The sequence below is a fragment of the Tiliqua scincoides genome, chromosome 3 (assembly GCF_035046505.1).
Source record: "Tiliqua scincoides isolate rTilSci1 chromosome 3, rTilSci1.hap2, whole genome shotgun sequence".
NCBI lineage: Eukaryota > Metazoa > Chordata > Lepidosauria > Squamata > Scincidae > Tiliqua > Tiliqua scincoides.
Genome location: NC_089823.1, coordinates 130,276,510 through 130,301,561, shown reverse-complemented (window position 1 = coordinate 130,301,561; position 25,052 = coordinate 130,276,510). Strand labels below are relative to the sequence as shown.

General features: G+C 42.3%; 1 protein-coding gene across 3 annotated transcripts in view; it reads right to left on the bottom strand.

Annotated features, from left to right (window-relative positions):
- MAPK8 (mitogen-activated protein kinase 8) overlaps positions 1 to 24,346 on the bottom strand; it is a 32,423-nt gene extending 8,077 nt beyond the window's left edge. For 2 of the 3 annotated variants that reach the window (XM_066618785.1, XM_066618786.1), the window contains exons 1-9: positions 24,248 to 24,346; positions 22,954 to 23,037; positions 18,749 to 18,912; positions 17,345 to 17,474; positions 15,838 to 15,896; positions 15,590 to 15,728; positions 9,090 to 9,255; positions 6,996 to 7,067; positions 125 to 307 (exon numbers count right to left, since the gene is read on the bottom strand). In XM_066618785.1, the coding sequence (XP_066474882.1) occupies positions 125 to 307; positions 6,996 to 7,067; positions 9,090 to 9,255; positions 15,590 to 15,728; positions 15,838 to 15,896; positions 17,345 to 17,474; positions 18,749 to 18,870 (871 nt within the window). In that variant the 5' untranslated portion in view covers positions 18,871 to 18,912; positions 22,954 to 23,037; positions 24,248 to 24,346. Of the gene's footprint in view, positions 1 to 124; positions 308 to 6,995; positions 7,068 to 9,089; positions 9,256 to 15,589; positions 15,729 to 15,837; positions 15,897 to 17,344; positions 17,475 to 18,748; positions 18,913 to 22,953; positions 23,038 to 24,247 lie in introns of those variants that run through there. The other variant, XM_066618787.1, reaches the window with a different exon arrangement.
- Positions 24,347 to 25,052: the final 706 nt, after the last annotated feature.

Here is a 25,052-nt window from a genome sequence, read left to right as displayed (position 1 = left end):
CAAAAAAAACCCACTCACAAGGTTCACAATCTGATAAAACATTTGATCTTCCACCTTTCAAGGCTACCAACTTTATGAGGTTACAAGAGAAAATTCAAGTGGCAACACTGAACAGAAGTCTTACCCTTCAGCTTGTTGTGCTCAGAATCAACTGGAAAGAGGACATCTGGGAAGAGCTTCTCAAAACTGTAACCAGCATATTTAGGCCTGTTTTCAACATATGTCCGTACTGTTGGTTGCAGCTTCTTCATGAACTCGGGGCACGGTGTCCCTAGTTGTTCAATAACTTTATTCCACTGATCAATATCTGAGATTAAGAGGCTAAGAAAAAAACTGCATGTCTTCAGAACAAAAGCTACATTAGCTACAACAATGAATGGGTTAGTTATGGCCAACCTTATCAGAGCAACAATTATTAGTTAACCACAATTCAGAATTGCATATCTCCTTTAATCCTTCTTTAAGCTGATTTTCAACAGCAGGTCATCACAACTAGGGCTGAGCATCATGACACTTTCCACACAGGAAAGATCTGGAAGAACAGCCAAGTGACCATCTCATGCATCTCAAAGTTCAGCCACAAAGTTAGCCGAACATATTCTTAGCCCTATATATAAGATATTAAAAGGAAGCAGACTGCCACATTATCATACATCATTTACATAGTACATTCTCACGCCTCTGGACTTGCCAGTGTCCCTCCAAAGCCATGATAACAAGATATTTTTGGTTGTTGCATCAATAACAGACTGCAATAGTGGGGAAAAGACAAGGCAATGTTTATTTAATGCCAAAAGTTTATTTTCTTTATTGTATCTGTATCCCATTTAATGAGTACAAAGTTAAATCAGGGGGCTATAGAGCACTTTTGTTCTATTTCTCACTTAGAATAGAGTAGCATTGCATTTTTCAAGTGTTTTAGAAAGAGACTCCTGAGAGCAAGACCTTTGTTTATCAGGTTCTAAGAATAGAATGGGGGGAGGGGGAGAGAGGACAGGCTCATGCCTGTAAGACAAAGCTACAGGTATGATCAAAAGATAATTATATATAAGAATGCTTAAAGAACAGAACGGTAAAAACGCACAACTAGAACACATTCCATTTTATATCAAATACTATTCAGTATAAACTATATACATACAATGTACCAATGATTTTACAGTTGTGTGCTTTTATTCTTTCACATTTTGATTCATGACTGTTGCTCTCAGTGATTGCTGCACATGAGCAAAAGGTGCCATAAATCTATTGGGTCATAAATCCATTCGGAGGAAGGGGTACCTGAAAAAATATTCCTTATCTTTATTCTGGCACTTCTGGAAACAGACTGCTGAATTAAATGGGCCTTTGATCTGATTCAACAGGATTCGTAAGAGTGAGAGATGCTAAAAATATATTCATGAGTGCTGGGCTCTCTTTCAGAACCCAATTGCAACAACCAATATAAACGAGGGAATATTTCATACATTACTTTGAGTCACCTATGGGAGTTGCATACGAGGAAGGGCCAACTGCGGACCTGGCCCTGCAAAGGGGCATAGGTTCGCAAAATGCTGCCCCCTCTGCCTGAAAAACGGTACTTCCGTTTTTCCACAAAACCTAAGTGCCCTCTTCAATGTTTTGAAGGTCTCAGAAGTCCTTCTGGGGGACGGAGAGGCCACTGGCAGCTCCCCCAACACTTAAAAAGACCTCACAAACAGGCCCCCCCCCAAAAAAATGGCAGTAGGGAAAGGATCACGGCACCACCCCCTGTGGGTTGCCACCCGGTGCATTTGCCCCCCTGACCCCCTCCCTAGGTACACCAGAACTGATGGATTCTGCTTAAGAAAAGTTTGTCAGGCCCTGAGGAAAAACAAAGTGTGCTTTTCCCAGAACTACAGTAGATTGTAGAATCTGGAATGAATTATCTGGTCTCCGGAATGAATAGTCACTCTGACCTCTGAAATAACTTCAGAGTTTAGCTACATGTTAACATTATGTTAACATGAAAAGTAGCCATGTTTAAAAAGGGCTGTGCTGAGAAATCGGAAGACTCCTGTCAGTCAAAGAAAGCTGGGAGGTTTGTAAATCAGCTGGCTAATTTTTCTCCTGGCATTATTTGTTTCTGCTTGGCAGCTGCTAATCCCTGCTCCTCCCACTCTAAACCTCTAGGGACAACTGAAACAAACATAATTAAGGCACCCAAACGGATTTCCTCTACCCATCTTGGGCCTATGGCCTCTTGGCAATTCAAAGTCTCAAAGGAGACTCTTGGGCCTATGGCCTCATCCAGCAGGGCTGTTCTTATGGACATTAAAATAAAATCGCCATTAGATAGTGACTCCTACATATGCAGGGACTCAGCAGAAGTAGATAAACCCATGCCCCTTTGAGCTTCCACAACCTATGTGACCGAGGACCTTCATGGAGCTTTTAGAACATTCAAGGCAAATGGAGATAAAACACACCCTTATTTCATTGTCTGAATAAAGGAAACTCAGTCTTAACTTCTACCTTTTATTTGGGGAACAGACACCTAGTGAGGCCCAAAAACATTGCTCTAAATCCTAGATTATTTCATTGTTTTCTATTAGCAGCTCTCATTCCCAATGGAGAGAAGTAACAATAAATGTGGTCTAAAGAAATCAGAAGCTGGGCAGGGTGTTTGAAACTATAAATTAAATATATCATTTAGGGCACTTGAAACAGCGTGTTTCGGGAAGACTAAAAAAGACATATGAAAATGGAAGGGTGGAAGAATTAGCTTTCACAAGCCCTAAATGTTTATAGCAAGTATGGGGACATGTGCTGCGAGGTTTAAAAAACTCCCTTTCCCACATGACATAGGATGAACGAAGCATTCCACAAGGTTGGCTGAACCACTCTAAGGGGCTTTAGAATACACTAATGTTTCATGGCAGGTCTCACTTGTATATACAAATAGCAAACTCAGGTAATTAAGTGCCTATCAGTTTGGAAGCAAAATCAAGGTCACCCCAAATCATGACAATTTTATTTACCGTATTTTTTGCTCCATAAGACGCACCTGACCATAAGATGCACCTAGTTTTTAGAGGAGGAAAACAAGGAAAAAAATATTCTGAACCAAATAGTGTAATAAAATATTTAATAAACTATAACAGAATAACATTTGAACCATGTAAAGTGAACAGCAGTCAACAGTGGCATTAAGAACCATTATCACTGTCATTAACAAATGGAGAGACTTAAAGGTTTGAGTACTCTAGTTTTCTGGAAACCCCAAGAACTCATCATCGCTAGAGTCAGAATTTATGAAGCTCACAAAAGCAGGTGCACACAAATAGGGGATCACATTATCTTTCTGCTACAATGATGTTCTGCCAAATTCCAAACCACTGGGCCTCGTGCCCGCTTAAGGGTGATCAGTCTCCCTTGTGCAACTCACCAGTGCAGCAAGCAAAAGTGAGTCCAGTTCCAGTCCACAGATGCCAAGTAAATCAGTCCCATCAATCAGAGTTACCAAATCAGAGTCCAGAGCCAATAAGCCAAATTACAGTCCACGGTCAGGTTCCAGGTAGGTCAGTCAAATCCATCAGGGTATCCAAATCCAGTCACAATCCACAGTCAGATTCCAAATTCAATAAACCCAGTCAGTCTCCTCTCCTACCTCCAACCTGCACTCCTTCAAAACCCACAAACCCTTTCTGCCTCTGGTACTCCTTATATCCCTGAGGGCCCTATTGCCTTCCAGTGGCTGCAGCGGTGCAGCACACTCTGCTGGATGCCCAGGCCTTACCCTTAAAGGGGCCACTGCTTACACCACATCTACCTCCTCACCAGATCTTCCTGGATTCCAATACAAGGGGCGGGGGGAAGCAGATCTCTATACAGACCAGTGCAAAAACAGGGGAAAGGTGTGGGGAAGGGAAGATCTCTGTATAGACATCACAGCAAGACCAGTGCAAAACCCCCTTGCACACAGAACCAACAGATGGAAGTGGGGGGGGGGCACAGATCTCCATACATACCAGTACAAAAGCAGGGGAAAGGTGTGGGGGAGGGAGGATCTCTGTATAGACATCACAGCAAGACCAGTGCAAAACCCCTTGCATACAGAACCACACAGAACCATCAGGTGCTCACTCCCTGGGCTCCCTGGACTCACTCCCTAGGCTCCCTCCCTGGGCTCACAAGCCTGCCAGGGGCTCACTCCTAGGGATGCTTGGACCGGAGAGAAGCCTGCGATTGACTCATTTCGCCTGGAGATCGACTGGTAGCTCTCAATCGACATAATGAGCACCCCGCTCTAGGGGCTTGCTCAGCAAGACTGCCACCCCACCCACGCTTTCCTGGGAGTGAGCCCCAGTGACTCTGAGACTTACTTCTGAGTAGACAGGAGGGCTTGCTCAGCAAGACTGCCATCTCACCCACACTTTCCTGGGAAGGCGAGCAGAGCAGGCAGGGGGCCGGGGGCAGGTCCAAAGAACATCCTTTACCCTCCTCAGAGTATGAAGGTCTGAACAGAGAACTTTGGGGAGGTGAGGGATTGGTCTCATCTTCCTGGCTTTGGACAAGCAGAAGTAGGGAGAGGGAGCTGCATTGCTTGTTTCCTTCTCCAAAGCAGGGAACAAAGTGAGCAAAAGGTGAGAAGAAAAAAGTTAAAAAAAAGAAAAAAGTGAGTATGCCAAGCCACGACTGGAGGACTTCTTGATCTTTCCCCAGTCCAGGGGTTGCAGGATCTTATAGAAAAGCAAAAAGAGGCACATGAACAGCATACAGCTTGCTAGCACTAGGGGAAAAAATGGCAAGGTGGTGAATTCTGGCACACTTAAGTTTTATATATCCAGGCCAGATTCCAGCTTGCACAGATCAAACTCAAACTGGGAGTCACTAGCTTCTGGAGTATTCTAGGATTGGCTTTTTTAAAAAAAAAAAGTCTCTGAACATCCCCAGGCTGTGCATTTCTCAAGGCCCACCACATAGTCTTCAACAACTTCATGGAGCCCCATGCTAAGTTGGAGACTTCCAGGTATGTGCATCACATATGTCCATGAGTGATGTATACTTCAGATGTTGTGCAAGTACAGTCAGTTCCCTTTATATGCAAATTCACTTATCCGCAAGTGAAAGAATTGCTACTCTCTCTCATTACCTGCATTTCTGTTCTTGTTATCTGCTATGTAGAGACTTTCTGGAAGCTGCAGGAACCTTCAGAATGGTGCCTGTGACCAGCACAGAGCTCTTTAAAATGGCAGGAAGACGCTTCTGCCAGTCATTTTAAAGGAGTCTGCACTGGTTGCAGGTGACATTCTGAAGGTTCCTGTAGCCTCTGGCAAGTCTCTGCAGTATTTAGAAATATTTTGGAACTTCTTGTTGGTTTTTTCTGATAGCAGGGAAGGTATCCCTCCCCCCAGTACCCCTTGTACCTAACAAACTAATGATTCCATAGGATCAATGGTTTGTTATCTGAGAATTCACTAACTGCTCGAATTTCCAGGAACCTAACCCTAGTGACTAACAAGGACTGTAGTGTGTGAATTTGTCCCACTTCTTGAGCAGATACTATCCAGGTCTTAGATATTGTCAACATAAGCAATGAAACTCAACTGAGCAACAACACATAGGATTTCTGCAAGCCAAATACACTTTCAGTTATCTATAAGCCTCAAGAAATGCTCAGGCATAACATAATAGCAACCTGTCAGACCAAACAGGTTGCCTTTAAAAACAGACAATTCAGAAGTAGACAACTAAAATACAATAGGCCAGTGGTTCCCAAACTTTTAGCATCAGGATCCATCTAAAAAAAAAGCTTCATCAACCACTCAAGCCCCAGTGGCTATGAAGGTTATTTGGCCATTGCACTCCCCCCACGTAGAAAATTGTTTAACCTTGATGCGCATAGTCTAATTTTCTATTCATAGTCTAGTCTAACTGCCAGCTTCCTGGATTTCCAAGAACCTAACCCTAGTGGATAGTGAGGGCTGTAGTATGTGAACTTGTCCCACCAAAAATTGTTTCATGACCCACCAAAAATTGGGTCAGGACCCTCTGGTGTGCCACATATCCACAGTTGGGGACCACTGCAAAAGGTCATTAAGTATATCTCATATGCTGTTTAAAGTACAGAAAGAGCTCTTGTGCCATATACTCCTAAAGAACCAGAAATACATGCAATGGATCAGGTAGTAGACAACCATCAACTGGTCCAGTTTTGCCTTAACTAAGACACCTTCTGCAACAGCAAGGATGTTAACTACTTGGCGTACAGTTTTATATTCAAAGAGGATCATAACAATCCTATGATTGTTATGTAGGATTATAGTAGTAAGAAGTTATTGCTAATAAAAAAGAGTCAGAGAGAATAAAAGTAAAGAAGCAAATATTTGAGACAGAACCTGAGCAAGTGGCAACCACCACCCAGTTGTTGCCGATTTCATTCCTCTCTTCACATTGTATCCTGGTCAAGTATCCTCATTTGCCTCACTCTAGTTACAGTACTAATTAAGAGCACCACTAATGAAGTGTCCACACACAAATGAAGATTAACAGGGTGTTAGAAAGCTAAACAAAACAGTAATCATTAAAGCAATCCACTTGGTACCATAGAAAGGAGTGAATGCAAAATTAAAAAGAGAAAATGATGCTAGAAAGAACAACCAACCAGACAGCCAAGATAAAATTACGGTAATCAAATGGCTTGTACGTTTTGCTCATGAAGCCCACCGACAACATTTCCTGCGTAAACTATACAAGTGCACAATTGTCTAGGATCTTCCTGCTTGTTTTTATCCTTAATCAGTTCAACCTTTTTAAATACTGTACTCTGGAGCTATTTTCAAAAAGCAAATACAAGTATAAAATATTTGACACTATTAATGGGAACAAACAGCAAACTTTTACTTTTCAGAAGGGGAACAGAATAAATTTAAAAATCTCAGCAGCTGAGTGAGGGGTTATTTAATGCTGAAAAGGAAAATGCCAAGATACATTTGACCTTTCAGATTTCAGTTCTAGGCCCACAGTAAGGATACGGTCTGTACCAGGAAATAATACACCACCTTTGATCATTTCTCCCATGATGCACCCCACTGACCAAATGTCAACTGAAAACAAAATGCAATGGCATTAACTGATTGAAAGAAAAGAAAAAGGGGAAAAAAATAAACAAACCAGTGATAATTAAGAGCAGTGCAGGATGAAAATGAATGAGAGTGAAGATGTGCTCGCTATCATCCCAGCAGAGACTATTTCCTACTGCTAGATGCAGCCTCAATAGAACCAAATTTCTTCCATCAGAAAGAAATAAATATTAGCCCTTTTAAAGCAAATAAAGAAGTTGCACCATAAGCATTTTCCAAGAAGGAGAAAACCACCGTAAGAGTTACCAAAAATTCAGCATGCTGCAGCAGCACAAGGATACAGTCCCTTCCTGGAAAGAGGATTTTGTGGCAAACCATTTCTCCCATAATGCACCCAACAGACCATAAATCCACTATGTTTGTAGCACAAAAAAGAAGAAGCAAAGCAAACCATCATTGAAAATTAAAGAAGCAGCAGGACATGACTGCATTCTACTAACTGCAGAGAAAGCATCAAAAGAAAGAAGCAATCATGAGATCAAGCTGTGAACATATTTTTAGAACACACGCACGGCTCCATCTGCTAGCAACATCTCCTGGGCAAAACCTAGTGGAAGCAATAATTGCTTCATAGCATAGCTTCCATACATTATGGTGGCACATGCACAGAAGTCCCTGGTAGACTAAACTAACACTTTAAGGATTAACTTTTTATCATCTGGCTCATAAAGGAAAGATGAATAGCAGTTGGAACTTAATTCTGTGTTGAAGGCTGAAATGACAGGGGAAACCACACACAAAACATATGTTTTGACATGATTCTGAGGACTGGACAATAAGAGTTTATTTTAGCAATCAACTGGCTTCGAATGTGCTTAAATTTAAAAATGTCAAGTCCCATCAAAATCAACAGTGGTTTTATAGCGTTAGATGCCTGGTTACTAGATAGGACTAGAAAATTCTATTGTAATATATTTCTTCAGGATGGCCTTAAAGAAAGATACAACACAAGAGAGCCGCCTGTGTGTTCCTGGATAATACAAATAACTGATTCTTTCTCCAGTCATTCATCTGATGCCAAAAGAATTAAACAGTGCCCTGCTACATCAAAGTCAGAGCACCACTGAATGAAAAATCTGCTTTTATACTGTAGAAATATCCTCCTTTCTGCAACTATTTTTGCTAATTTAATATCTAAACACAAGCGTTTTATTTAAATCAGACTACTTTTCTCTGCTGAATCTTACATTTGGTATAGGGGCAAACATTTCACTAAAATATAACAAACAATCTTACCTAGCAAAAGAACATTTCAGAAATACAGGTGGGGTTAGCATTTTAAAAACAGACAGGTGCTCTGGTTCTACTTTTCTCATGTTTAAAAGATTCTTCTAAAATGACTAATATTTGAAGTATTTTTCAAAAATGAAAGTCAAGGCTCAACAAAAGATTTAAGGAGGTAACTCATATTTTGAGGCCACCACAGCATTTCAGTTCCCTAAGTTAAGCTTGCCATGATGTTTTTACATGCTTTGCAAAACCCAATTGTGAAAAATGTTGCATTCAAAAATCTGATTTTTTAAAATGGATGCTATGAATGTTTGCTTTTAAATTTTATTGTCAACAGTTCTTGGCCTATTTCTGGTCTGGGTAAAGAAAAACTGACTGGATGCTTTAATACTATTCACACAAATTATTACATCCACTTATATTTGTATAACGTTGTCAGTTATAAATACTTGAATTTAATTTCAATCAATGTTTAAATATAAGGTTAGATGAGACTTAAAAAACTAAATTTCTTCTCTTCATAGATTGAACAGCACTCTAAATGCATGTTTTACAGAAGTAAAGCCATCACTGCCTTCTCAACATCCAATATTATTGACTTTCAACACAACATTCTGAGATTAAAAATACTGCACATTTAGGTCATGGTGCTATTTTTAAAACATTTCAGCAGCTGAGGCAAATGTAAAATGAGGCATGCAGAAGAAATTATATATAAACCACAATATGCTAAGAGAAAAGCTAAGCATTACTGACCATTTTCTTTATATCCCATCCCTAAGATGACTTCTGGTGCTCTGTAGTAACGAGTCACTACATAAGGTGTCATCATAAAGCTGGTTCCTGCTGTTCTGGCCAGTCCAAAGTCAAGAATCTTCAAAGTGCAGTCAGATTTTACTACTATATTGCTTGGCTTCAAATCCTTTTTAAAAAAAAAGAGAGCGAGAACACACACAGTCTAAGACAAGCATGAAAGTCTTTCATGGGAGTCCCCAACACAGCATCCACAAGCTGGTGAAGTGAATCGGTCAAGAGACTTCCCTAGTTCTTCAAAACTTATCGTATGGTCACAGACCTTTACAAACTTCCCCAATTAAATCTTGCTTCTGCCAAGAACAAGCCACTAACTCTCAGCCCCCCAGCAGCAAAATGGGAATTATAATCACAGCCAACCCAACCATGATGCAACAAACATGGCTTGAATCAAGTAGTGGGTCAAGGGGAGTAGCAGACAAACTCTGGGTGTCTTTCACTAAGACCACTGCCACCTTCCTGCAGTCTACAGCAGATGGAGTTGCTCTAATTCACTTTCAGAACTGCTAAATGCAGAAAGCAGCAATCAAACCCACTACCTTCTCATGTTACTTGACCCTTCTGTGGTCCCTTTAAACAAAACAGGAACAACAAGACATGCTGGGAGTACTTCCAGTGTGTTCCATGTTTCCTGATGCATTTAAAGGAACGGCACAAGGAAGAAGCAGCATGAGGAGGAAGGGGACTGGATTGCCACATTTGGAGGTGGGGGAGCATTTATCAGGAAGCTGGGCGATGTATTGGTGGAGGCTTCAGATTGGGTGAGGGATAAACTTGGGCCATACCCAATTATAATACTTCCTTACTTTACAAGGTAGTTTTAATGTGATCCTTAAGATAATAAAGTGGAGCCCTTTGTACACTCAAAAGTGCTTATAATAACAAATGCTTATTATTAAGAACAATCATCGTTCAATATTTTAGAGATTCAAGTGCACCTGCAGAAGACTTTTCATATTCGCTTCAATATGTATTCTCCAGTAAAATGTACAGAATGATACCGCTTCTCAGTAGAAAAGTGTAAGCGGAAGCAAGTTTGACACATTCGCTCTCAAGCCAGCAGAAGTTGACATCAGCATCCAAAATAAGGGTTGCCGCCAATGCATTTTGACAAAAAGCACATCATTTTATGAAGTCAGTTTTTAACAATAACTTTTATGACTAAAACTATTGACCTCATGTCATATTTTCATGGGTAAACCAAAGGCACAATCCACTTGCATAAACCAACTGAAGTTACTGGGAGTTGTGCTATAAAAATAACACAACTCTGGGGAAGCCCTACACAGGAGGCTTGTTTAGAGCAGCAGTTCCCAAACTGTGGGTTATGACCCAGTTTTTGGTGGTTTGCAAAATGGACAGGGCAGATTAGGCTATGTGCATCAAGGGTTAAACAAGCTAATGGGGGGAGAGAACTGCTGCCCAATCATTATAGCCACAAACCCTGGCACTCATTAACCAGGCAGCAGCCTCGCAGGCCTCTAAAAAGTTAGAGAACCACTGGTCTAGAGGACAGTGATGTGCCCAGGAGAGCAATGGGGCAAATGCCCCAAGCACCAGGCTTGGGGAGGGCAGCACTGCAACCCGCTCCCCTCCACCAGTTTTGTCAACGTGGTTCTACACTGATCTGTAGGTCGCCCTCTTCTCTCCTTTAAAGAAAGGTGAAGAGGACCAGAATGGCCAGGTAGCTGTGCAGAAGTGGCACTCTCTTCCTCCAATTTTGGAGGCGCACACCGCTTCTAGGTCCGATACAGCCAATCGGAGTTTTTTGGCACTACTGGACCGCCACTTCCAGGAGGTGGGTGGTGCTCACCTTCTAGGCATTGCTTCCAGCACCACAAACGGCTCTGATGCTCCTTTTGTTCAGAGGGGGAAAGAAGCCAGCACAGAAGTAACTGAGGTGATGACGCCACCGCAATTACTTCCTGTTTGGGGTTGGTAAATGAGGAGGTGGGCCCTGGTAAACCACCAGGACAGCTACTGCTAGAAAAATCCAATCTAGGAGCCACCAAAAATTCAACAAGGAAATCTGTACTTAGCAGAACTCATTTCCAATAGTCCTTAATTGTACTTAAATGTAGTAAGGCAATAAAGCCACAACTGCACTATTTGAAATTCTTCCCCAAAACAGAATACTGTATCTTTAAAACATCATCTCAAGAAAAACCAGTATACCAGTAAGCTAGGCAGGCGGAGAACAGGGGTCTCAATGCGTGGATGAGATGGTGGTGCAGGGAGAAGGGGTTTAGATTCATTAGACACTGGGGAATGTTTTGGGACAAGCGGGGACTGTACAAGAGGGACAGGCTTCAATTGAACCAGAATGGAACCAGACTGCTGGCGCATAACATTAAAATGGTGGCAGAGCAGCTTTAAAACTGACCCCTGGGGGAAGGCTGACAGGATCCAAGGGGCACCCGGTTCTGGACTCCTCATCCCTATGGGACGAGGACAGGGAGGTTAGAGAACAACAAGGTAAAGGCAGAATAGGAGAAGAAATTTGGAATGGTAGCATGATGGGATGTGCTAGATGGTTCGGCACGAGAGAATGCAGAGATAAAGGAACAAATAAACAGCCCATGCTGGGGCATTCCATGTACAAATGCTTTTATGCAAATGCCCAAAGTCTCCAAGCAAAGATGGGAGAACTGGAATGTCTGGTGACCAGGGAAAACACTGACATAGTGGGCATAATGGAAACCTAGTGGAATGCGGAGAACCAGTGGGATACCGCAATCCCAGGCTATAAACTCTACAGGAGGGACAGGGACGGGCGTGTTGGAGGTGGGGTGGCCGTTTACATTAAGGAAGGGATAGAATCCAGCGAAGTAGAGACTGAAGGCAGGTCTGACTCCACCATAAATGGGTTAAATTACCAGGGTTCTGTGGGTTAAATTACCAGGCCTGAGGAGCGATGTAATACTGGGGGCGTACTATCATCCTCCAGACCAGAAACCAGGACCTTGAAATGAGGAAACAGATTAGGGAGGTGACAAGGAGGGACAGGGTTGTAATCATGGGGGACCAATTATCCTCATACTGACTGGGTCAATTTGTGTTCTGGTCACAAAAAGGAAACCAGATTTCTTGACATGTTAAATGACTGTGCCTTAGGGCAGCTAGTCATGGAGCCCACCAGAGGACAGGTGACTCTGGATTTAAAATTGTGCAGTACTCAGGACCTGGTTAGAGATGTCAGTGTTACTGAGCCACTGGGGAACAGTGATCATGCTGCGATCCGTTTCGACATGCACGTCGGGGGAAGAATACCGGGCAAATCTCTCACAAAAACCCTTGACTTTCGACAAGCGGACTTCTCTCAAATGAGGAGGCTGGTTAGAAGGATGCTGAAGGGGAAGGTAGAAAGAGTCCAATCTCTCCAGAGTGCATGGAGGCTGCTTAAAACAACAGTAATAGAGGCCCAGCGGAAGTGTATACCGCAAAGGAAGAAAGGCTCCACTAAGTCCAGGAGGGTGCCCGCATGGCTAACCAGCCAAGTTAGAGAGGCCATAAAGGGCAAGGAAGCTTCCTTCTGTAAATGGAAGTCTTGCCCTAATGAGGAGAATAAAAAGGAACATAAACTGTGGCAAAAGAAATGCAAGAAAGTGATACGGGAGGCCAAGAGAGACTATGAGGAACACATGGCTAGCAGCATTAAGGGGAATAATAAAAGCTTCTTCAAATATGTTAGAAGCAGGAAACCCACCAGAGAAGCGGTTGGCCCTCTGGATGGTGAGGGAGGGAAAGGGGAAATAAAGGAGACTTGCAGATGGCAGAGAAATTGAATGAGTTCTTTGCATCTGTCTTCACGGCAGAAGACCTCGGGCAGATACCACAGCCCCTCCCGACCAAGGAACTAAGTCAGATAGAGGTTAAAAGATCAGAAGTTTCAGACCTCATTGATAAATTAAAGATCAATAAGTCACATTGAAGAATGAAGTTGCTTATCTCTTGACTAAAATATGCAACTTGTCCCTCAAAATGGCCACGGTGCCAGAAGATTGGAGGATAGCAAATGTTACACCGATCTTTAAAAAGGGAAGGAGGGGGGACTCTGGAAACTATAAGCCAGTCAGCCTAACATATATACTAGGTAAGATGGTTGAATGCCTCATCAAAGATAGAATCTCAAAACACACAGAGAGAATCAGCATGGCTTCTGTAAGGGTAAGTCTTGCCTCAAACTTTATAGAATTCTTTGAAAAGGTCAACAAGCATGTGGATATGGGAGAACCCGTGGACATTATATATCTGGACTTTCAGAAGGCGTTCGACACAGTCCCTCACCAAAAGGCTACTGAAAAAACTCCATAGTCAGGGAATTAGAGGGCAGGTCGTCTCATGGATTGAGAACTGGTTGAAGACCAGGAAACAGAGTGGGTGTCAATGGGCAATTTTCACAATGGAGAGAGGTGAAAAGCAGTGTGCCCCAAGGATCTGCCCTGGGACCAGTGCTCTTCAACCTCTTCATAAATGACCTGGAGACAGGTTTGAGCAGTGAGGTGGCTAAGTTTGCAGACGACACCAAACTTTTCCGAGTGGTGAAGACCAGAAGTGATTGTGAGGAGCTCCAGAACGATCTCTCCAGACTGGCAGAATGGGCAGTAAAATGGCAGATGCGCTTCAATGTCAGTAAGTGTAAAGTCATGCGCACAGGGGCAAAAAATCAAAACTTCACATATAGGCTAATGCAGTATTTCTCAAACTGTGGGTTGGGACCCACTAGGTGGGTTGCAAGACAATTTCAGGTGGGTCCCCATTCAATATTTTTAATATATTAGACTTGATGCTACCATGATATGTGACTGCATTTGGGGAAATGTTATAGACCTGTACTTTTAACAAACTACTATGTATATTCTTTTAACAATGATAGTAAAGGAAACTTATTCCTGGGTAAGTGTGGGTGGGATTGCAGCCTAGGATAGTTAAAAATTTTCCTGCTTGATGATGTCACTTCTGGTCATGACATCAATTCATGACCCAACAGATTCTCATTCGGTCCCGGTGCTAAATGCGTGAGAACCATTGGGCTAATAGGTTATGAGCTGTCTGTGACAGATCAAGAGAGAGATCTTGGGGTGGTGGTGGACAGGTCGATGAAAGTGTCGACCCAATGTGCGGCTGCAGTAAATGAGGCCAATTCTATGATTGGGAACATTAGAAAAGGTATTGAGAACAAAACTGCTAATGTTATAATGCTGTTGAACAAATTGATGGTAAGGCCACACCTGGAGTGCTGCATCCAGTTCTGGTTGCCACATCTCAAAAAGGACATAGTGGAAATGGATAAGGTACAAAAGAGGGCAACTAAGATGATTACTGGGCTGGGGCACCTTCCTTATGAGGAAAGGCTACAGCGTTTGGGCCTCTTTAGCCTAGAAAAGAGGCGCCTGAGGGGGGACATGATTGAGACATACAAAATTATGCATGGGAAGGATAAAGTGGATAGAGAGATGCTCCTTACACTCTCACATAACACCAGAACCAGGGGACATCCACTAAAATTGAGTGTTGGGAGAGTTAGGACAGACAAAAGAAAATATTTCTTTACTCAGCGTGTGGTTGGTCTGTGGAACTCCTTGCCACAGGATGTGGTGATGGCATCTGGCCTGGACACCTTTAAAAGGGGATTGGGCAAGTTTCTGGAGGAAAAATCCATTACAGGTTACAAGCCATGATGTATATGTGCAACCTCCTGATTTTAGAAATCGGCTATGCCAGATGCAAGGGAGGGCACCAGGATGCAGGTCTCTTGTTATCAGGTGTGCTCCCTGGGGCATTTGGTGGGCTGCTGTGATATACAGGAAGCTGGACTAGATGGGCCTATGGCCTGATCCAGTGGGGCTGTTCTTATGTACTTGTCTTAAGATAAAAATCAGTCAAGAACTCCCCAAGACATTCCCTGCTCCACTATCAACTTTTATGTAAGATCATAACATGATGCAGCTTAAACAGTATTAAAAGACCAGAATCACCACATTCTCAATAATGTACTACTCAAGTAAAGCCGAAGCAGAAATACTGCCCAGAAAGATATTCTTCCGCCTTAAAGATAGAAGTAAAGGGGCAGGAGAGGCTTAAAAGCAGAACTTTAGACAATTACTGAAGAAAATTTTAAAACTAAACATATGCCATACATGAGTGAGTGACACTACAGATATTCTTCAAATTCAGAGATTTATTAATCAGTTGAACCATGCATAAGTATTTATCACTGATTTTGCCAGGAAACAAACTTTCCATGCTCCCTGGCTGAATACTGAGGAAAAATACAAACATTTGATTTAAAATGGAATCAACTTTGAAATTGCAAACACTATATTTATCAGTAAAGATTATAAAGCAATGACACAGATTTTATCTTAATGAACGACATTTTCTTTCAAGTGCAAAGAGAAACATACTAAAACAAGTGCTAAAAATGCAATCATCTCACTAACCCTATGTATAATTCCAGCGGAGTGAAGATGTTTAATGCCGCACAGCATCTGATAGAGAAGATAGGACATTCGTTCATGGTCAAGCTCCATCTGAATCACCTGGCAGAGATTAGCATCCATGAGCTCCATCACTATGTAACTTTTGAGAGGATCAAAAGCTAAAATTAGATAGCAGCACCTTCGAACATCTAATCAATTCTAAACCAAATATATAGTAATAGAACAAGCTTTGTACAAGTAACACTTACACATCTTGAAATTCTTCCAGTGATTTCTGGGGGGTAAAGACATTCAATAGGCCAATTATCTATGGGGAAGACGACAGTAACATAAAGAGAGATTAAACAAATTTAGTTAAATAAGGCAGGTAATGAAGGGAAAACAAGAACAAAAAATCAGAATAAAATTTACTCTAACCAAAAGAGTATTTGAAGCATTCCAGCTTAATCCTGAGCCTCAATGGCCAGCTTGAAAATGTTCAGACTTGGACTTGGCGAGTCTGTAGCAGGAGTTCCAAAATAAGGGGAGAGGGTAGCCAGAAAGACATCTCTCTTCATAGCCAAACATTGGCAATTGTTTCAATCCTTGGAGTTCTTAATGTTTGAAAGTCCTTTTTTCCTGCTAAATTTTGAATCTGCTGAATTTTATATTTGTGGTATTTTGCATCATAGCAGTTTTGAGCATATATTGCATGCAAGACTCTCGCATTAGCTTACTTTATCTCTCTGTTATACAGTTGGAATATTTATATACTGGTTTTCAACCAGAGTAGTTTACAATGCAGTTTATACAGCAAAATAAATGGATAAATGGTCCCCTGTCCCCAAAGGACTTACAATCTTAGAAGCAGGAATTCTGTTTGAACTTTGCATTCTAAAGAGCTCATTATTTGGGGGAAGATATTACCAAAATCTATCACTTAATTAATGCAGTTCTTCTGCATCTAAGAGGAACAGCACACATGTGAGCATTGAGGAAAAAACCAGCAGACAGAGTATTTTCCCCTCACGGAGCCCTTATCCTGTCTACTTACATAGCAGAACATTTTTATGCCAGACTTGGCATACTAGGAATTTTAACAAATTATAATCCACTGGTTGCAAGTGAAGAAGCTAATCACCATGCCAAAAAATAAAAAAAAACTCAAGCTATGTGGTCATCAAATAATGTATATGTGGTCATATAATAATGTATATATTCTTCTGTTTTAAATGAACAGCTAGAATAAATCTACATCCATTTTTAGCTACAGACGTTATAAAATATCTACCCCATTCTAGCTTTAGAACACAAAAGGGTCCAAAAGGCATTCTAGATCAGGTCTGGCCCATCCATGACATCAATGATGTGGCTCACACTGAGTGGAGCAGAAGATGCCCTTCACTCCGAGTCTGCTGTCACTTTTCTCCAGCCAAGGGATCTCCAAACTTTTCAGAACAAGAGCCACATCATATACTTTACGCATTTTCACTGGCCAAAAAAATGTTTTATAAATGAATATGTTTTACTTGGATCTTCTTTGTAATCAGCATGATATGATTCAGAACAAAAAAAGAAATGTGACAATTACAAAGAAACAATCCCATGCTTAAACTGAGAAATTATATACGAGTAAAAATGTCAAAAGATAGCAAAAAAATTAGCAATAAAAAATAATTTAAGTTCCTGCAGGATAAAGCAAGTAGAACAGCTGCTTCCATCATGTCAGAGATGTTCCTTACTGTTTATCTCTAAATGATGAACAACTGTACTTACATTTTTGTGGTTTACACACTTCATGAGAACAAGTTCTCTGTAGGCTCGCTTGGCATGTGTCTGGTTCTGAAAAGGCCTACTCAGTTTCTTGATTGCAACATTTCTTTCAAGGATAGCATCATAGGCTGCACTGTAAATAAAAGTGAACTGCCATAACCATATTTATGCAACAATTTACACACAAACGCAATTCTTCTCTGAACTGAAAGAATGTTACTTACATTATTAGAGACAGGAATCAGACAAATTAAAGAGCTCTCTCTAAACCACACACTCAAGGCTGAACTACATACAGGTGGGGCCTCGTTATCCACAGAGGATCCGTTCTTGGACAACCAGCAGATTCTGAGAACCACAGATAATGACATCCGGAGCTGTGCTGTAGTCACCTCCAGAGGACTTTCTGAAGCCCACAGACATCACACAAGTCCACCCGCGGGCTTCAGAATGGCATTTTTCAGCTGAAAAAAGTGCTACTTCCAATCTCCCAAGAGAACCAGAAATGACATTTTTATGCCATATAAGGCATTGATGCCCTCCATGGGCTTCCCTGGGCTTCAGAATGCCTTATGTGGCATAAAAACATCCCTTTAAAAAAAACATAAGGCCTCAGAATGCCTTATACGACATTAAAAGGTCACATAAAGACGGTTTCTCTTAGGAAATGGGTAGCAGCATTTTTTTGGGTGAAAACCTCATTCTGAAGCTGACCGGAGTACAGCTCTGGTTGCTTCTGGAAGGCTCAAGTGGGAGCAACTCTGGCTCAACACAGGTTCCCCTCCAGATCTGTGGATACACAATCTGCAGATACAGAGGCCCCACCTGTACTTTAAATACATAAATTTGTCCTTGCGTACATTCATGCATGTTTTTAACAAGCTACTATTGGAGGAGGGGAAAACAGAACTGAACCAGCAGGATCAGGACATGCACATGCAGGAGATTAACCCCTCACTCCCATGCTATTTAGTTGCACTCTGTGTGTGCGCACACGCATGCGCCTTGGATGTCATATTTTGTTATTTTATTTATTTTTAACTTTTCCATACTGTCCTTTCATAGAGCTCAGGGTGCTATACATAGCTCCATCCCTCCTTTTTTCCTCACTACAACCCCTGTAAGGTAGGTGAGGTTGTAAGATAGTGACAAGGCCAAGGTCACCCAGGAAGCTTCAAGGATCCAAGTACAACTCCCAAAACACTGCACTATCCTGGCTGTCTTCTATCTTAAATACTTATATTGTGCCTTTTCCCTATCTCAGGAAGGCATGAAAGGCAACTTACAACACACACACACACACACACACACACACACACACACCCTTAAAAAGCAACAGTAGCAGACAGAATAACAAAGCAGTTAATTGAGCATCACTGAGCTGTTTTTAATGAGGAAAGTCCTTACCATACTATGCCCTGTGCACCTGAGCCAATTGGCTTTAAATTCTGATATCGTTTGAGTACAGTAAAGGTAGAATCTCCAATCTCTACACTGTAGAAGTTGTTCTCACGCTTGCTTCTGCTCATGACGTTAAGTTAGATGAACAACTTAATCCAGAAGTCATGAACCTACAAAGCACACAAAGGAAAACACTACATTCTTACAAAATTAACATTTGAAATCCACATTTTCTCCCACTTCCAACCCTAACAGTCTTATACAAATTCCTTAATAAATTTGTACTCAACATCAATGCACTTCAGATGCGTATCTATACAAAGGAGCAGAAGACCTCCCACTTTGGGAAGGATTCACAGTTCAGTGGTAAACCATATGCTTTTCATGAAGGTCTCAGGTTCAATCCTTGGCACTTACAATTAAAAGATCAGATAAAACAGTGTTTCTCAAACAGTGGGTCGAAAGCCAATTTCAGGTGGCTCCCCATCCATTTCAATATTTTATTTTTAATAGATTAGACTTGATACTCCCATGGTATGTGACTGCATTTGAGGAAATGTTACAGACCTGTCATTTTAACCAGCTACTATGTATATTCTTTTAACAATTATGGTAAATGAGACTTACTCCTGGGTAAGCACAGGAAGGATATGTACAGGAAGAATTGCAGCCTAAAACTGTTAAATTTCCTGCCTGATGATGTCACTTCTGGTCATGACATCACTCCCAGTGGGTCCTGACAGATTCTCATTCTAAAAAGTGAGTCCTGGTGCTAAATGTGTGACAACCTCTGAGACAGAAGGAGTTCGGAAAAACCTCTCTGCTTTAGACCCTGGAGATCTGCTACCAGATAGAAAAGACAATATTGGGCTAGACAGACTTGTCTGACTCAGTATGAGGTGGCTTCACGTATCCAAATAATCCTCTCTGAGATATCTGGGGGTCAAGCTATTAAGAGTTTTACAGATCAAAACCAGACAACTCAAATTAGAAAATGTGCTGTTAATGGTATGTTTTTCTGAACTTTCTACAGCCTCTACATCTCTCCTCTGTAGTCTGGAACGTTCTGCAGTAGCACACAGAACCTTTTCGCATTTCAACATTTGTGTTTTCCCTCCTATTAAAATTTTCTACTAAAACCAATATCTTTTTACATGCCTAAGGATTCCAACAGGTATGCAAAAATCAATCCCTTGTCCTTAAGTGTCCTTTGGAATGTAAGTGTTGGTAAGTATCCCTGTTTTGTCACCCTACTAGTCATTGGAATGGCAGTCTGGATCAGCAAACAATGGTTCCCTGCAACAAGAGAAAACAGTGAAAATATCTAGATTGCAGATGAAAGCTGAACAGTATGAATGCTTAGCGCTGACTCTGAGATTTCATTGTTGGGACATTTCCCCCTTATCTTAATGAGAAGGAAGGGGGGGCAATGTGATAAAGGAGCCTTCATGGCATTCATGGGGGAGATAGATCTTTATTTGAAACATTTCTCACATTTCCACCCATATATGCTCCAAGGTGACTGACAACAAGTATTCAAAACAATAATACGATTGTTATGATGGGGTAGTTACAAAAGGCAGGGCTTCTCCTCCTCTAGAATGCAAATCTAAGCACAGCCCCCAGCTGGTATGTCTTCTTCTTTGCAGCAATTCCTTATGGTAGACAGAGCTGGGGGGAGGGAAGATGGCAACATCTGGGAGGGGGAAGATGGCACTGAATGGAACACAGGATATCAAAATGGAGAGGGAAAGGTTGCTTAAAAGGAGAACGTTACTGCTGTCTACTACTATTTCATAACTCACCAACTCTAATAAAGAGTCAATTGAAAACAAAGACTAAAGCAAATTTAGCTTTTCTTTCTGAATGGTGTCTACAGTCTACTCTAGGTTTAGGAGAAAGGTCATTTTGAGCAGACAAAAAGTGGGACCTGAAAGGATAATACACGCACACCCACACATCCACCACTATCCAGTTTTCAACTGGGATGTTTGTTTTGTTTCCATTCAATATCACTATATTACATTTTTTTAAAAACACAATTTATATGCTGCCAGTGAATGAAAATATTCCAAAGGCTACTTACAATTCAAAACACAAGGCAAAACAATAACAAAACAAAAAAAAGAGATGAAAGTAGCATAAAACCAATTCAGTAAAGAGTTAAATGCTCCTGGAAATAACACAGTCTTGGTCTGGTGCTGAGAGGTAGAGGCAAAGTAGACACCAGATGAGTCTCCCAAAGGAAAAAAAATTCTACAAACAAGTGTTATCAAACAACACCTAGTGAGGAAGGGCTCTGCCACAATGCAAGGATCAGACTAGTAACCCTTCAAATAGTCATTAACATATTTGGACCCCACACTCATGCAAATAGCACAAGCCTGTCATGGTTTGGGGTTAAGTTATCCCATATATTCTAGCCCACCCTCTTAGGTCATCTTTCGGGGGTTTACTGCAAGTGCTGCCTTTCTCCCAAGTTAGGACGATGGTGGCAAGATGGTGAGCCTTCTCAGTAGTGGCACCACACTTATGGAACTCCATACTGGGGGAACTAAGATCTACCCCCTCCCTCATGGCACAGCGAGGACACAAAACTTTATTTGTACCATCTGGCATTTGAGTAATGGATTGTCTGCCTCCTGTGCCTCTGTAGCAATACCTTGGTCGTAAATAATTTGCCTTCTTCCAATGGTTCTGTTTATTTTTTGTTTTTTATTTATTGTTTTTATATATTGTATATTTTTGCTGGAAATTGTAAGCCGCCTTGGGCATCTGCTCCAGCAGAGGAAAAGTGGGGTAAAAATCATTTAAATAAATAAAATAAAGGCACTTGTGACTGACTTATTGTAAGGAAAGTCAAGCGTGGCACTAGTGGGATATAAGCCCTCTGTATCAACACACAACATACATATGCAGCATAGTTGCTGCTTTGCCGATAAAAGCAGGGTAGCAGCAGACATACTAAACTCTGCCATTTCTGACCATTTCTGTAACAGAAGGTACATCTGATATTCTGGTCCTTTTAATTTTCAAAGACCTGAATTTGTTAAAAATTATGATTTGTTATAAATTTTAAAATGTACTCATTTATAAAAATAGAATTTCACTTCCATTCACTGCAGATACAAATCTTTTGTAGTTTAAACTGCAGCTCTTGGAAATCAAGTACCACTGAAATCAGTGAGTTACTTTCAGGTAAACATAGGATTAAAAATCCAAGAACTGTCCTGCTGAATTAGACCAAGTTTTCTAGTCCAGCATTCTATTTCCAATAACAGCCAGCCAGAGGCCTCTGAAGGTTCAGACAGAAAGTGTTAAAGATGACAGTTTCCTGATCTCACCATCTACACAGAGGTACATTGCCTTTCAGTACAATGCCCATCATTCACGAATTTGTCTATGAGATCTTCAATATCTTCTGGAGTGAACTAATATAAAGAACTAGTTTAGCTTCACTTAAGCTTCCCCACTTTCCTTCAGTCCTCCTTTTTAGAGATTTGTCCCCCAACAATCCTGTTTCGATTGCTCATTTCCTGCTTCTAATTTAAAGAAATGTTTATTATAAGCTTCTCTCAAGTTCCCTGCATCTTTATTGACATGTTAGCATCTAAACAAATGATTTGCAAGCTTGTATAAATGCAAGCCACAGGGCCTCTAGGGTAGTTCACACATTAAAGTTGTATGCAGGACATTCCATGTGAATGTCTACATCCAGGTTCATTTTTGCACTGTGCACAGGTTGCTTATCTATATCTGCATCAAACAAAATGTGAGAACAACAGTACTCAGGTACAGACTAACAATGGCTATACCTAGATATACAGATAATCCAATGCATGTGATATGTGAACAGCTGTTATGTGTGAAACACAAACCTACTATCAGGTACAGGTGGTGAAACATGGTGTGCGTGTTTTAAAATCACAGCAGCCTTACATTAACAATTTTATTGATGCTGGATCCACCTGTGGAAAGCTTTAAGAATGATTAATGTATGAACCCAATAAAATAGAGCACACAGTTATTTGATAATGGTTTAGGGGTACTGGCTTGTTTCACAGCCTTGAGGAACTGTGGCAAAGATGAAGATGAAAAAACACTTAGCACATACCCCATGACAACATTTCTGACTTATGAAGTACTGAAATTCAACATGTACTGTACTGTAGACATCAACAAATAAAGCAATTCATGCTTCGTCCACTTACAGCATGTCAGCTGAGCTTAACTGTGAGAATTCCTGTCTTTCCCATGGATAGAAACCCGCCAGAGAAGAAACCGCTTGAAGATACCTGAAGCATTGAGAAATCAATTCAGCAGACTTAGCAAGAAAAATGACAAATGCAATACTTCAAAACATAATGCTGTAATCCTAGATAGACATCACTAAGGGAATAAATCCTATGTGAAACAGCATTATTTATTTCAGAGTAAGTTTGCATATCTGTAAGTACAAAGAATGGGTAGAAGAGACAAGGAGCCACTCAGCTGTCACTAGACTCCCAAGACAACCTTCTCTGGCACCTTAATGACTAATAACAAATGTATTTGGCACAAAGCTTTTGTGGGGTAGAGTCCACAATGTGAAGTCTTATCCTCAGTGGGCGTATGTGAGAGAGACAAATACAGATTAAAGGAATTGCATACAGCAGGACCAAGAGGCCATGAAATGAGAGGTGCCTCGGTCATTTCAGGCATAAGTGGACAGAACGCATCACAGCCTCAGAAAGGCCTTCTGCACCTTCTGCTTCTCACAGGTACCAGCATCTTTTCTCTACGTATGAGTGTGCACACATTCATATATGATGCACCTGTCTATGCCCCAGAGAAGAACTAACACTTCACACATCTGAAGGATGCAGCTCTGGCCCACAAAACCTTTCCAAGCCACAATGAATGAGTTCAGCTGCAAACCTATCCATGCTTTCCTGAGTGTAAGCCCCACCGACAATAATGAGGCTTACTTCAGAGTAGACATGCACAGGACTGGGCTCTTCAATCCTATCCATGCTTTCCTGGGAGTAAGCCCCACTGACAATAATGAGGCTGACTTCAGAGTAGACATGCCTGGGCTTGGGCTCTCCATCTCCAGGACAACACAAGACCTCTGGGCCAGGCACGGTCCTGCAGCGCTGGCAGCAGCAGGAGGGCTCCCCTTCTGGCACTGACCCCACCAGGAGGAACAAAAGAGGCGCCACTAGGGAGCTGGGCTCCTGTTCGGGAGGCTGGGGCAGGTCAGTCCCCGTCCCCCCCGAATCACAAGCCTCCTCCAGCCCCCCCCCGTCCCTTCACCGCTCCCAGAGAGAAGACAAAAGCCAGCCCCCTCCCCTCAGCCACCAACCCAGCAGGCCTGGCTCTGGCTCCGGCACCGGCTCTAGAGCTGCTCGCTCCAGGCTGGGCCCGAGGCCGGGCTGCGCTGCTCTCCTCCTCCTCCTCCTCCACCACCGCCACCAGCTGCCACCCGCGGGGCCTGGCGCGGCCTCGGCAGCCCCGGCTGCTCACCCTCGGCTGGCCCAGCACGGGCCGGGGCTGCAGCCGCCACCGCCACGGCGCTTCCAGGTCTTCCTAGCTGGGCCGCTGACCGACGAGCTAAGCCGGGAAGGGGAGGGGAGGGGAGGGGAAAGCGGGGGCGCGCTCCCTCGCTCGCTCCCGCGCAGCACTCTCCGCCTCCTGCCGCCGCCGCGGCTCCGGCCTCCGCCTCCCGGCGCGAAGCCTGGAGGGTCTCTCTGGCTGCAGTCTACCTGGCTGGGAGGAAGCCCCACTCACTGCAGTGGGGCTTACTCCTGATTAGACACGCACAGCTTGGGCTCTCTCTCCCCCCCCATGGAAACCCAGTCCTATGCCTGTCTACTCAGGAATAAGCCCCATTGTAGTCAACGGGCCTTACTCCCAGGAAAGTGTGGGTAGGATTTCAGCCTGGGGCTTTCCTGGGAGTAAGCCCCATTGAGCACAGTGGGGCTTACTGCTGAGTAAGCATGCCTAGGATTGCTCTGTCAAATGCTCTCCAAAAAGACTAGAGGCCCAATCCTATGCGCTTCTACTCAGAAGTAAGTTCCATTAGAGTCAATGGGGCTTACTCCTAGGAAAGTGTGGATAGGATTGCAGCCTGGGGCTGCAATCCTAACCACACTTTCTTGTAAGTAAGCCCCATTGAGCACAATGGGGCTTACTTCTGAGTAGGCATACCTACAGTTGGGCTGTGGAACAGACTAGAGGCCCGCTCCTATTTGTGTCTACTCAGAAGTAAGTTCCATTAGAGTCAATAGAGCTTACTTCCAGGTAAGTGTGGATTGCATCCTAAGAACCA